This window comes from Natrix helvetica, assembly GCF_964273705.1.
Source record: "Natrix helvetica genome assembly, chromosome: 3".
NCBI lineage: Eukaryota > Metazoa > Chordata > Lepidosauria > Squamata > Natricidae > Natrix > Natrix helvetica.
In genome coordinates, this window is record NC_138549.1 from 130,972,286 (window position 1) to 130,987,742 (window position 15,457).

Here is a 15,457-nt window from a genome sequence, read left to right on the forward strand (position 1 = left end):
TGATGGAACAGAATGTTTATCATATAGACAAGGCTGCCTCAGAGCAATTATTTTTGAAAGGGGTTTAAATGCAGTTGATGATTAAGACACCTGTAATCATAATGTTGAAACAAAGTAAAGCTAAAAATGATTGACTCCAACCTTCTTTTTTGTTTCTCAATCATTACACTGCATATCACTCCGTCCCTATAGATATATTCACTTGATTTTAATCATTTGTCTGCTTTCTGCTTTCTGATCATTTAGGACAGGGGAGGTAAACTCAAGGCCCGAGGGCCAAATCTGGCCCATGGGGTACTTAGATCTGGCCCACAGGGTCGCCCCGGAAACAGTGAAGAACAGGCCTGCGATGCTTCTTCCAGCGAAAACAGAGCCTGGGATGTGGCCCTCCCAACTTCGTTTCACTGGCACAGGGTTGCTGGAGGCCGTGGCAGCCAAAAACGGAGCTCGGGAGCCCGTTTTCTCTGGCAGAGCTCTCAGGCAACCACAGGTGCCCCTAAAATGTGTGACGTCAAGTGGCTATGCCCACTGTGGTCCCCCAAGGTCAAACACAATGAAATCAAGTTTGACACCCCTCATCTAGGATCTTCCTGAATTGACACGGTGGAATCATGACAGTTGGGGGCGGATGTAACTTCCAAGGACAGTGTAATGGGGGAATGACCTTGGGAGGCAAGGGAAAGAGATGCTCCCTAGGGAACAACCACAAAAAGTTGAGAGGGGGGAACCCACATCTGAATAATGGGCAGAGAAAGACGTTTAGAAAGGATCTGGCCCTTACTTATCAAGCGGTAAAAAGAGACAGTGGGAGATTTGTGCTTTCAATCTTGCAGGATTCTGTTAATGTAGCCTTACAATAAAGTCACTTTGTCATATTTCCTATCTGACAGCGGGAGGCTGTCAGTGTCACCCATATTTATTTATTTGCTTGCTTATTCATTTTGATTTGTGTTCTACTATTCTGCCCAGAGGTCACCTATATGTCTGCTATGTTTTTTTTTTTCAGTAGGAGGAAGCACTGTCAACATAGTAGTCATAGTACTGTTGTTAGTAACAACATCAAGACTGGCACCAGCATTAACACCACCACTACTACCTTGAAAACAGTTGGCAAAGTACTTGGTGTGGTTGTTGTCTGGCTCAAATAACATAGTTTATATTATAGAAGTTAAGATCAGCTTATCTGTGGGCAATTGCTATCACCAATGGTGTGGCACCATAAAGAACAGCAAATATATAACTCTTATATTTTTTTTGCTATGCATTACCTAAAATATTTAATTCATTCCCTGTCTTAATGTGGCATCGATATTTATAAACTCTTCTCTTATTACTGCTTTTCCTCCTCCTTTTAGTAGGTTAATTTCTTTTACGAGAACATTTAATTCTTTCAATAATTCTAGCATTTTCTTCGCATGCAATCAATTAAATGTGCCAATTGCTGTTTAGAATGTGTGGTTTTAAGGGAAGCATCTCCAGAATGTCAACTCAATGCACAATACAGTCATGTGCTGAAAAGACAGTTAATGTGTGATGTCCGATAATGAATGGTTTATTACATATGAAAATTCATGCAGAATTCAGATGTTTTAAGATTTTTCTCTTTGTTTTAGATTTCAAATCATATATATTTATAATAGTTACGATGTGAAATAATCATTTTTAAACAATCCCAAAGTTAAAAATGCAATTAAAATAATTAATCCACTTGATTACAGTTAAGTTAAAAGTAGTTACATACAATTAAATATTAAAAAGTTTAAGAAAAGCTATAAAATATTTAAAATCACAATTCCTCAAAACTCTGAAAATAGTACCTTATCCTCCATACACAACAGTGGTGGGTTCTGGGTGGTACGGCCTGGTACGGCCATTCCAGGAGTAGCCGGGAGATGCGGCCACCATACCGGTATGGTGGCTCATTTGGCCCATCTGCCGGTCCACGTTCTATAATGACACAACCAGCCCATTGCGCATGCTCGCACAGCATGCAGCGCTTGCGCGACCTCCACCGGGCAGCTGGGTGTTGCATGGCATTGGTGCGCAGCACATGTGCCCGTCTAAGACGCCCGGCCCCGTGCACAGCTACTGGCTGCGCTGGGTTCCAGAACCCACCACTGATACACAATATGTAATAAAGGAAAAGGTTCCCCTTGCACATATGTGCTAGTCGTTCCTGATTCTAGGGGGCAGTGCTCATCTCCGTTTCAAAGCCAAACAGCCAGAGCTGTCTGAAGATGTCTGGCATGACTAAATGCCAAAGGCGCACAGAGCACTATTACCTTTCCACCAAAGGTTGTTCCTATTTTTTCTACTTGCATTTTTACATGCTTTCGAACTGCTAGGTTGGCAGAAGCTGGGACAAGTAATGGGAGCTCACTCCATTACGCAGTGCTAGGGATTCAAACTGCTAAACTTCCAACCTTTCCATTGACAAGCTCAGCGTCTTAGCCACTGAGCCACCTATTACAATATGTAATAACTACAGTTAATTGAACAACTGGTGAATATATATGCTTTAAATGGCATCAGACGTTTAGAAGTCTCCAGGCCAGCATTGTTTGAATCGCTATGAATTTAGTAAATAAAGGCATGTGTAAATTATATATTTTTTAAAGTTATGACTTGTGCAGCTATGTGCAGTACTGTATGATACGTAAAATCAAAATAGTTGGCTTCAAAAATGCTGCAAGAATATGTGCATTCCATCCTTTTTAAATACAATATAACATTTGTATTGTATGGTACTGCTGTTTAAGCATAGAGCAGGGCACATACCCTTTAGTATCTGGTGTTTCTAAATAGGGCTTTGTGATCCTGTTCCACACTACATATTGCTTTTTTTGACTATTTGATATATTCTTGATTCTGAAGACTTTTTCTTTTCTTCCCTCTCTTTGTAAAACGTAGCCAAGATTTCTCCCTGTTTGGCCCATGAAGAACTTTGAAATTCAAGTGACTTCATAGGCATGAGAGTCTCTCCTTGTCCTCTGTTTTTAAAGCTTCTGGAGTGTGCCCTGCCTCAGTCACAGTTCTCCATTTCCTCTCTTGATCACCCTAGTAGCTGACTTGATCCTAGACATTCTGCAGTTGCCAAGTGCTGCATTCTTTCCATACACTGTCATTGACTTGTGGGTCTGGCATCACTGGTGGCAGGCTGGCCTCCAGGGAAGCCCTTTTATCTGCCTTCAGCAAAGCGATTTCTTTAGCTGAATGTTTGAGAATTTAACACTGAAGGGTAGCAATGTTACGTGTCCTATCTGTGGATATCCCTCCTCCTCCCCTCCCCCAATTCTTACATTGTGGACTAGGGGACTTGGAGAATCTTGATGCACACCTGTGCCTGTACTGACAGCTGCTAAATCAACCAGCAAAGAAGAGCTGAGTGAAAGAAGATAGTCTGACTGACCTATTAGGCATTCACATATTATTGCTTAGATAACTGATTCTGCTATTTCCTTTTAATTTCTGTATCTATATTTTGCCCTGAACTGGAGATAATCTGCATCAGACTTCAAACTAATGTTGATGAATCCAAGAAGAAGAAAGGGTGTGGGGATAAATTGATAAGAAAATAATAATGTTTGAAATGGAAGTAATGCAGGAGGAGGAGCTCCATGGATTAAAAGAACATTGGAGTGGTTGATTTGGGAGTTGCGATTGCATTTGCCTAACTCTCTGATTGATTAAATAATTGGTAAATCGTCAGCTTGATTTACTGCAAAATAAAAATTGCAGTAGCAATTTAGCAGGATGAAGGGAGTGGTTTGCTAAATGATTAGGCCTTTTATGTGGCTTTCACTATTAGGTTCATCAGCTTCTCCAAATGTATGTTGAAATTGCAATTCTCAGAAGTGTAAGCTGTTGTGAGAATCGAACACTTCCGGAGGGCATCAGGTTGGGAAATGCTGACCTAATCCATGCTTCTATGATGCTCCATTGAAGTTTACAAAGAAGACATCTGATCAAAATAACTCCCTGGTATTTGTCCCTTTCTTCTAATATTAGCAATATACAAAGTATAGTTTAATTTAATGATCTTGTTTGGTAGGAAAGGCTTCCAGGGATGAATCAGGTAAAGGAATTTCAAACTTGTTTTGGATGGAATTAAGGGAAGAGAAGCTGGTAGGGTTGATTGGATTATAACGCTTTCCCTATTGGGAGGCACCAAAGTAGTCAGGGAGAATCTGACCTAGGATAAGAACTCCCACAATCTGTCACACGCTTTGGAAGTTCTTCCACACCCCAATTCTTCCCCTGCATATTATTTTCTCCGTATGCATCCTACAATTAAAGTTTATTGTAAACATATTTCTAGTGTTGCCTCCCAAATACAACCATAAATAGTAACATGTTGTTAAACTTAGTTGCTGCCCATCTTGCCATGGGTCTACTCTAGGTGGCAACACTAGTTGTACTTCACAGTCTTTGAAGAATATACTCCTGAAGAGGATGTCAAAGATGGTGAAGGCTTTATCCTGTTTTTTCCTTGAGTTTATTATGTCAAAATGTAGGAAGGAATTTAAATGATTAAATGCTTCTACATTTTTTTAAAAAGAAAAATATCATTTAGGAATATCAAATTACTCACTTTTGTTGCCACAAGTTTAGACATTAATGGCTGTGTGTTGCGTTATTTTGAGGGCACAGCACATTTACACTGTTATACAAGCTGTATACTCACTACTTTACATTGTAGCCAAGTGTCATTTCATCAGTGTTGTCACATGAAAAGATATATTTAAATATTTATAAAATGGGAGAGGGTGTACTCACTTCTGTGATATACTGTAGGTGTGTCTAGAACTCTTTCCTTTGACATGCTCAATTTTTTTTGGGTATGGAGAATATTTAGGACAACCATGAGCCCATGACAGTCTGAAATTATACAGGCCAGAAACACATTTGCTGGCTAAGTAGAAGGAAATTTGTATTATATCTTGAACTTTACACTGTAATACCCTTTGACAGTTTTCTGGCTAATGGTCAGGAAAGCTTGACATTAGTAGAAAGTACTTAAGCTCAGGTGCTAGAGAAGATGAAATTCCCTGATAATACCTCGGACCACAGAAAGAAGCTACATGTTAATATATTGATCGGGCTTCCCATGTTTGGAGATGAGATGGCAACATTTGCACAGTATTGGGGGACTCTTTTGGTAGACTTTTAACCATCCATGTCGGCCTGTGACAAATGTTGCTATAATATTAAGTCAACTCTCCCAATCTTTCAAGTTTGAGATTATGTATTTCTTTTGATGTCTGCTTGAAAGACAGGATTTATTTTGAGCCCTGACTGTGTGACCCGAGAAGCTTAAGTCAAATGCTGGCTATCGTGTTTCCCCAGTAAGAACTTCTTTCTCTTTCTGCCTCTTTCTCTCCCTTCTATGTAAAGCAGGGGTGTCCAAACTTGGGAACTTTAAGACTTGTGGACTTCAACTCCCAGAATTCCCCAGCCAGCCAAGTCCACAAGTCTTAAAGTTCCCAAGTTTGGACACCCCTGATGTAAAGCATGTTGTTCTTTGTTAGAGAGGTTATTCTTGCTAACATCAATATCTAAAAACAATGTATACATATAATTAAATGAATTAGACCCCAGAGACATATTTCCAAGTCTAGAAATCAGTAGTTTGCTAAGGTAACATAGTAGTTTTTCTTTGCCAGGGAAGCATTGTAATACTAAACCATAGCTGCCTGCCTGAAAATGACACAAATTCCATGCGGAAGGAGAAACTATCACATGATTGAAAGTTCCTCTTAAAACAATCATCCAGGAAAACATTAGATACAAGCATGTTTATTGGCTTATATTTGCTGTGGGGGTAGGGTGGGGGAGGATGTTCTGCCTTGATTTCTGCTAAAAAAAACATGGAAAAAGCCAAATTTAGATTCCAATTATAGTTGGCATCTAATTTAGATTCCACCAAACACCCCGAAAGTTTCAGATGTAGACATCTCAATGTTATGTCTATATGAGCAGGCACAGTTTACACTAATTAACAAGTTTTATTCCCAAAGGTGGCAGCTGTTAGCTGCACATAGATAAATGGTGGAGGATTTGCTAGGTTGATAAACATTTCCTATGAAATAGGAAAGCCATGATTTAGTATTAAGCAGTAGAATATCTCTCTTGTAAACAATCTGAAAAAAGTCTGTGTTACAAAGAGGCGTATATTTAATATTTTAATTTTTCTCATCTAGTGCCACCCCGTTTATGTTGGATTACAATTCTCATCATAGCTTGGACAGAGGTCATGTCTTTCAAGTGAAATTTTCACAGATGGAATTCTGTGCTTTGTGCTCTTGCATTCTACGGTGGCCAAAGGAATCCCAATGAAAAAGTTAGCTAAAAGATTTCAGGGGGATAGAAGAATTCCTTTGTGAGGAAACGTTATAATCTGGGGAAATTGAATGACCAGCAAGGAATATACTGCAGGATTTTAGAATGATTTCACTAGGAAGATAAGATTTGAAGAGAAAACATTTTCCTCTGATAGCAACAACTGAGTGTCAGTCAAAGATGCCAAAAGTGTGAAGCGAAGCCACTTCAAGGTAGTCCAGATAAGAAGCACAAACCATGAGTTAAATTAGCACCAACTTTATTGTAGGGTTACAGTAAGGCAATCTTCCAAGTGTGAAAGCATTTCTCCCCTTTCTGAAATGCTTCCCATGTCCCTTTTGTTCTGTTGGCTTATGGTTGCATAGTTTGCAGCTCTTCCTTTCATTTTCCAAAGTCATTCTCACATACCATTATAGAAAGATTTGGGACCAAGAAAAATAACTCAGGCAGAACATAGTTAGAATGACAGCGTTTGTGTCTACCAGATGTAATGATGACTGCCAATTTGGTTGGCTGTATTTGGGAATTAAGGGGGTTAGGCAAGGTTGTAGTAACTAAAGCTCCCAGGAGCCACTTATCAGAATAGCAGTTTGTTGGACAACAGTGTTAGGAGGCTGAAGTTGCCCTCATTGCTCTTACCAGTAACATGGCCAGCATGGAAAAAGGTTGCCACACTGTAAGATTTCTGTCTAATCCAGCAAGAATTTTCATTATCATTTTTCTATTCTAACTACAAGCTAAAAATTTGACTATAGTTATCTTTTTGAAAATTGGATTTTTAAAATAAGTCTTTTTTATCCCTGAAATAACTCATGGCAGCTTTCATATTTAATTTCTTTTTAAATTAATGATCACTCAGACTTGAGAAATAATGAAAACTCAGGATTACTGAATGAATCTCAGGAAGGGTATTCAGTGTGGACCCCCTCAGTGATACCATTTTGAAGAGGAGAATGTGGGATTATTAATTTATGGATGAACTTTTGCCACCAGGTGGCACAATTGGCTTTGTATTGGGATGATTTCCTGTCTGTTGATTATATTCATTACAATCTAAGAGTGTGTGTGATTTTTTTGAGTTCAATTTATATAATAGAAACTTTTCAAAATAAGGGGAAAATGTATCAATACTATGATTTCTAAAATATAAAGTGGCTTAAATCATGTATTCACAACCAGTATGGGGTTGATAAACAGCTGCAAAAACCATAATTTTTATGTTACTTAATAAAGGTTTTTGTCTTAAGCTTAATATTTAGCACTAAGTTCTCCACTCTATATTTATTTGTTGCTGTCTATGCATATTAGAAAAAAAGAAAAAAAACTTAACAGAAGATTGAAAAAAAGTTGACACTTTCTCCTTTTTTTGTACCTTGACCATGATATTTATAAAACGTAGGCCCCCTTAGAAACCACATTGTAAGTATTTGTATTTGCTTTATGTGTAATAATGTATTGTATATATAAGAATCGTTCTTGCCTGAATTTGGTTATGTGTCTACCCCATGTGATAAAATGTTCCTTCTGCTCCATGACATTTCCAACATTGTTATTGTATGATTTATCTATTTTGGAGATTATTGGTGGAGTTGTATACTATCGGTAAAACATTATGTATCAATTTTGTTCACAGTTCTTCCCATAGTTGTGTGGTGACTATTTCTATTTTGCATCATTAAAGTTTTGCATCATTTTATCATTTGTTTTTGCTGTCTCTGTGTCATATTTAGGAAGGAGTTTGTAAATGTGTGGCTAGAAATGCTTCAAAAAGATCCAGAAGTTCTATGGATCTTATGTCAGTATAAGCACAACATCTCTACAGTATTTATTAAAGTATCCCACACAATTTTTCAGCCTTCTGAGTCTGGAATTTCCTCCACTTTAAGCCTACTCTTGTAATGTGCGTTTGATAACTTTTAAAAGCAACGTGTACAGAACAGGAACTGTCTACCATTTCCCTTTAAATACTGAAGGCTAATTTTAAAGTAGTCCAGATGTCATATTAACACTACATGGGAACAGTTAGGCCAATTAATACAATTATATTTACGTAAGTATAAAAAGAGATTTTTGGTTAAATGAAACCATTACAGCTTCCCTTTGTTTACATGTTTATCTTTTGAAGTTGCAAGAATCTTCAATTCTTTGTAGAACAGAAGAATTTTATTTTAAAATTCTGGAAGCAATACTTAGTGGTGGCATAACAAGTGAAATCTGGAAAGTGGGAATCTCTCTTCCAATATTCAGTTACTGCTGATTCTTTCCCCTTCTTGATCAATCATGTCCAATTCTCAGAGACTGCCAGGACAAGTCCCTGCATTTTTTTGGCAAGGTTTTTCAGAAATCCTCAGTGGACATGCATTTATATGGAGGGGAGTATACAGTGGAGTACCCCAAGGCTCTGTTTTAGGCCCAGTATTCTTCAGCATCTTCATCAATGATTTGGATGAGGGAATAAATGGGGAACTCATCAAATTTACAGATGACACCAAGCTGGCAGGAATAGCCAACACTCCAGAAGATAGGCTTAAGATACAGAAGGATCTTGACAAACTTGAACATTGGGCACTATCTAATAAAATTAAATTCAATGGTGAAAAAAGTAAGATTCTACATTTAGGCAAGAAAAACGAAATGCACAGGTACAGTATAGGTCAGGGGTGTCCAAACTTTTTGCGAGGAGGGCCAGATTTGGTGAGGTGAAAATGTGTGGGGCCGATCATTCAGCCTGACATTCTTTGAACCCTTAACATTAAATGCGAATTAACTACCGTATTTTTCGGAGTATAAGACGCACCAAGATTTTGAAGAGGCAAATTAAAAAAAAAGTTTTTGCACTTTCCCACGAAAATGGGCCTTTTTAAAAAAAGGGCATGAATAGCCTTTAAGAGGCTTCTAGAGTGCTCCTGGGGGCTGGGGGGGGGGCAAAGTTGAGCAAAAAATGGCCCGTTTTTTGCTCATTTATGCCCTCCACAGCCCCCAGGAGCACTCTGAAAACCTCCTAAAGGCTATGCACAGCCATTTTGGTGAAGGGGGCAGAGTTTTGGGAGGCAAAAAATGCTGTATTCAGTGTATAAGATGCACCCAGATTTTTAGCCTCTTTTTTGAGGGGAAAAAGATGCATCTTTATACTTCGAAAAATACGGTATTTTATGAAAGACTAAACAAATAACTCCAGTGGGGAGAAGAGGCTGCGGGCTGCTTGAAATTTGAAAAAGGGCCACATTTGGCCCCCGGGCCGCACTTTGGACATGCCTGGTATAGGTGGTACCTTGCTCAATAGTGGTAACTGTGAGAGGGATCTTGGAGTCCTAGTGGACAACCATTTAAATATGAGCCAGCAGTGTGAAGCCAACACAGTTCTAGGCTACATAAACAAAGGGATAAAATCAAGATCATGTGAAGGCCACACTTGGAATACTGCATTCAGTTTTGGTTGCCACAATATAGAAAAGATGTGGAGACTCTAGAAAGAGTGCAGAGAAGAGCAGCAAAGATGATTGGGGGACTGGAGACTAAAACATATGAAGAAAGGTTGCAGAAACTGGATATGTCTAATTTAATGAAAAGAAGGACTAGGGGAGACATGATAGGAGTGTTTCAATATCTCAGGGGTTGTCACAAAGTAGAGGGAATCAAACTGTTCTCCAAGGCACCTGAGTGTAGAACAAGAAGCAATGGGTGGAAACTAATCAAGGAGAGAAGCAACTTAGAACTGAGGAGAAATTTCCTGACAGTGAGAACAATTAATCAGTGGAACAGGTTGCCTCCAGAAGTTGTGAATGCCCCAACACTGGAAGTCTTTAAGAAGATGTGGGATAGCCATTTGTCTGAAACGGTATAGGGTTTCCTGCCTAGGCAGGGGGTTGGACTAGAAGACCTCCAAGATCCCTTCCAACTCTGGTATTGTATTGTATTGTATTGTATTGTATTGTATTGTATTGTATTGTATTGTATTGTATTGCATTGCCTCCTTCATAGGACTGGCCCAAGGTCACTCAACTGACATCTAGCCTAATGTCTTAATCACTACACCAAACTCACACTTGTGAAGGTCTAGTATAGGGGTCTCAAACTTGATTTCATTGAGGGCCACATCAGGGTTGTGTTTGACCTTGGGGGACCAGGGTGGGTGTGACCAACTCGATGTCACTCCTCGGTGCCTGAGTGCTCTGCCAATGAAAATGGACTCTTGCGTTCCTTTTCAACTGCAATGGCCTCCTGCAGCGAAAATGGAGCTCGGGAGGGCCATGCACAGATCTAAGCACCCTGCGGGCCTTGAGTTTGACATCCCTGATCTAGTATCAAGCTATAGAGAAAGTTATCCCTTGCATTCTGGCTTCCCCCTCCTCTCTTTCTTCTTAGAGGAATGGATGCAAAGAAAGCTTTAATTTGTCTGTGCTTAATACAAATTAAACTAATCACAGAAGATTCGGGTTTAGAATTACCATTAGGAATTTCATCAGGATTAATTTATGTAACAAAGCTGCAGGAGCCTGGGCCTGTTTTCATATCTGCCAGATTTATTCCTGTTCAGCTGATTTCTCTTTTTAAAAAGGTCTCAGTTCATAATAAAGCAAACACATGTGCCCTCTAGTGGTGGACAATTATAACCTATAGCAATGATGGCAAACGTTTTTCTGCTCGGGTGCTAAAAGGACGTGCACACATGTGATACACCCAAGCAGAAAAATGTTCACCATCACTGCTATAGGTTATAATTGTCCACCACTAGAGGGCACATGTGTCTGCTTTTTTATGAGCTGAGACCTTTTTAAAAGGCTCAAAATATTTCGTAATTTAGTTTCTTTTTGTGAAGCCCTTAAAGTGATTTTGAAGGTTTTGATTGTGTCAACTTATCACAAAATGAGAAATATCTATCCAGGACGTGAATTTAGGAAAGGGCCTTAAAACCCTTAATAACCACAAACCAAAGAACAAACGGGGGAAAAATTGCCCTATCTATTACAGGAATGCAAAGGAAGTACTTGGAAGTAGCAGATGTGTAAAAATAGTGAATCATTCATTTTTAACGAATGTGTTCTTATGGTAGGCCATGTGAAATCTAGTTCCCAATTGGTAAAGCGGTTGAGATTCTAATCTGCAGTATCCTATTGTTAGTGATTAATGTTGACCAAATATGCTCTCAAAGGTGCTTCCCAAATTAAGGGAGAAATCCATCTTTCTTCTCTTTCCTTTCTAGATGTTGCAAGATTGTCCAAAAGCTCGAAGAGAAGTTGAACTCCACTGGAGAGCATCTCAGTGCTCCCATATTGTGAAGATCATGGATGTCTATGAAAATCTTTACCAGGGTCGAAAATGTCTCCTGATAGTTATGGAATGGTGAGTGTCATTTATTGGTAGGGGGAGTGAGGCATCTTGGTGCCCTTCCTGTCCATGGAGATCTTCTTTTTAAAAAAATTGCCTTATGCCGTTTGCCTTAGGCCAAAACAAAGCATGTAAGACAGGGGTGTCCAAACTTGGGAACTTTAAGACTTGTGGACTTCAGCTCCCAGAATTCTGGGAGTTGAAGTCCACAAGTCTTAAAGTTCCCAAGTTTGGACACCCCTGATGTAAGATAAAGGGTTTGTAAACAGCATAGCTGGATAGGAAGAATATGGTTTTTCATATTATTTAGCCTTCGCCACTCAGGGTTACATAACCAGGGGGAACTTGTTGAATCAGGCTCATAAAGATAACAGAAGTTAAATTCTACCTTTCAAGGACCAGATAATGTATTCATCGCTAAGTGATTATGTTAGCACTTTTGCAACTTTTTGGATCAGCTGAATTTTCTGGGCAGTTTCTAAAGGTAGTCCCATCTCATACTCAAAGGTAAATTAAAGCATCCAGTCAATTTAAGTCATAATTTAAATATAGAAATAAGATTTTTTTTAAAAAAACAGGACATATTATTTTAAACTTGAGCACATTGCAGTTTAAGCAAATAAGCATCCTCTAGCTGAAAGAGGAAGAGGGAATTGGTGGTATAATAAGACCTGAAAGAGAAGGACAGGGGTAAGAGGATATGGAATGATTCAGAATAATTTGCTTCTTTCATTTTCTACTTACCCATGTGGGCTGCAGCAAAGTGCTAACTCCATTCTACTTGTCTATGGAGATTCTCAGTCATCCAGGTCATGGTTGTTCCAAAGGTGCAGTTTCGTTTCTCATCCAAGAAACTTCTTCAGCTCTGACTGGATGGTGGGGAATGGCAGTTCCAAGAAGGATCCACACCCATTTGCACTACTCAGGTGACTTTGAGGACACAGACAAACCCCAAAGTGGCCTCAATGACTCTCTGAAAGAATGCAAATGACGAGATGTCTGCAAGGAATATAAATCCTTCCATCCAGTCTTAAGAAGCTTCTTGGATGAGATGCTAAATATCTTCAAAGAAAAAAAAAGAGTCCAGTTGCCTCTTAAAAACACCTTTGGGACAACTCCATTCTACATACCTCCACACAGATAGCGGGTCTTGGATCCTTTCCTCTGTGCCTAGCTTCATGCTGGCCATTGAGCATAGTCAGGAAGACAGACAGGTTTGTGTGAGAGCAAGTGTGGGCTGAAGAGAGAGAGAATTTTGATCTCCATCTCCTTTCAATTGGTGGGAAATGCTTCTGCCCAGTTTTTAAGCATTGGAAGAGATTCTAGGTCCCTCCACCCAAATAGAATGGTTGGCATCAGTGCATCACTGAAATTTTGAGACTTTTGCAAGTACCAATATTGAGTAAATGAATTGTGTCAAAAATAAAGAACCTTGCTTGAAAAAAATATTATTTATTGTAATAATTTTGTCTATAATTTACTTATGCTAGTATTTTTGTGAATGCAGAGTCACTATCAGAGTATTTAATCTTTGCAGACTTAGCACACTTGTATACTGAGTTCTACCTTGCCACTGGCCATTCCAAAGTATTTCTACTTCCAAGAATCCCGCGGGACCTCTGGATGCTGTTAGCCACTATCTGTCTTAGTAACTGGATCATCTGACCTTCCAATAGCTGCAACATTTAAGAGAAAGCTGCTTAAAATGAGAAACTTTCTCATTCTTTCATTTGGAGGTTGTAAATTTTAGGTGCCTTTCCAAGTACCAAATATACATCCCAGGGTGGATTTTACTGCTGTAAGCAATTTTTTTGAACGGTTTATTAAGGAAGCAAATCCTTAAAGATCTGGCCCCATGCCTGGTCCTGGGGCCTTGAATGTGGGTAGAAATCCATTTCTTGGTTTTAGGAGTAATTATGTTGTGGAATATATTCTCAATGGCTATATATTTTAATCTTTGTAGTTGCTGCATTACTGATCAATTCCTTTAACACTGGCATTTATACATGCTTTGATTTGATTAGGACAATTAACATATTTACTGTTGAGACAATAATTGTCTTGTGTCACCTCTAATAACCTGTATTTATTATAGAGGAGGTATTGTTTTTTGGTGGACTGCCTCACACCTGATGTGTTAGTGTAACTTGATATAAAACTCTGCTGTTTCTTCTTTAACCAATGAACACAATTATCTGAATATTGAGACAGTGACTGAGTTAACATTTTTTATGTAACCACAAGATTTTATAGTTTGATTTTGCTTAGCAGGAATGCCTGATTTCAGCCACTATAGTTTGAAAAGTATGTTTTATGATTCCCATAGTGGCTGTTTCACATTGTGGCTGGGGAATTCTGGGAGTTGAAGTGTAAAAGTCTTAAAGCTGCCAAGTTGGACATTGCTAGTTTAGTGCTTCAGTGTAATCAGCCAATCTCCTGCAATGCCCAATTTTCTTAAAAGGAACGATATTCTGAAGATCTGAGTACTTGAAGGCTCGGAGGTGATAGAAATGTGTTTATAGTTTTGGGTTGAGACAGCACTTGTTATCATAACTAAATTTGTTTATGAATTTCAGCTTGGATGGAGGGGAACTCTTCAGTCGAATTCAAGATAGAGGAGACCAAGCTTTCACAGAAAGAGGTACGAAGGGTTAGAATAGATTTCTTCAAGCTTCATACAGATGTTCATATTCTGCTACCCTTTAGCAAGAGCACTATTGAAAAAGACTTCTTGCAAAATGTACCTAGCCTAATTCTTCCAAGGGGTCTCCAAACAATTATTTCAAACAGGCTTGAATAAACTTTAGGCTACTAAATCTACTGTGTTCTTTATTTTTCTTGATCTCGTAATGTATCAATAGTTAGCTAGTTAGTCAAGTGCTACTGAATTTGGCCCAGACTCTGGTGATAGGATGATGAATGCTTCAATTTGTCTCCAGAAATAACACCATAGCTTTTCCAGTAACTTACCCACAATGTCTTTGATCCTGTCTGTCTACCTTATCCATAGTCTTTCCCTTTTTCTAGTTTCCTAAACCCTGCCAGCCTAATTGCTTTTTCCAGTCTGATAAGCCTAAAATATAAGAGGTTTTTTTCTTGCTGATCATCTTTTCAAAGGCGGCATGGTGGCTTAATGACACTGGAGATGGTCTTTGCTCCAGCAGTTTGAGCCCTAGCACCCTGTGGTGGGGTGAGCTCCCATCACTTGCCTCAACTTCTGCCTACCTAGTAGTTCGAAAGCATGTCCTGAGCAAGTAGATAAATAGGAACACTTGAGCAGGGAAATGAGCTGGTGCTTTGTGCAGGTAGTCAGATTCTTGCCGTCTCTGAACCTTCCTGGTTGCGATGGCCATTTGTGAGGTGGATCTTGTGTAGGAGGGGACCTTGCATGACATTGAAGGAAGAGCCACTAGTCTTTTTTTTTTGGTGCAAAGTTAGCTCGCCCTCCTGTGGCGCACCTTGGGAAGCGCACAAGCATGTACCACAGCAGAGCTAGTAAATTGGCAGCCAAACTATTAATCTTCATTAGCATTGTAGTCTCCTGGCTAATGTAGCAATGCCATACTACTACTACTAATAACCTTTTCAAAGGAGTGGTCAGTCTGTAACTGTTCTAGGTTGGTTGGTTGATTCTTTCTGCTGCCCATGGAACTCTTTTGTAACTTCCAAATTTCACAATCTATCTTCTTTCTCTTGCTCTTTTTCCGTCTCCCAAGTTTTCATTACCATTGGAAAACGCATTACTTTAACTATTCTGATCTCTATTATCAGGGACATATTCTAATCCTTC

At 39.1% G+C, this 15,457-nt stretch overlaps 1 protein-coding gene across 1 annotated transcript in view; it reads left to right on the forward strand.

The window, feature by feature from the left end:
• The window catches only part of MAPKAPK2 (MAPK activated protein kinase 2), a 71,509-nt gene that overhangs the window by 43,219 nt on the left and 12,833 nt on the right, over positions 1-15,457 (forward strand). Inside the window, exons 2-3 of the mRNA XM_081946345.1 lie at positions 11,543-11,682; positions 14,244-14,308. Of these exons, the coding sequence (XP_081802471.1) occupies positions 11,543-11,682; positions 14,244-14,308 (205 nt within the window). The remainder of the gene's footprint in view (positions 1-11,542; positions 11,683-14,243; positions 14,309-15,457) is intronic.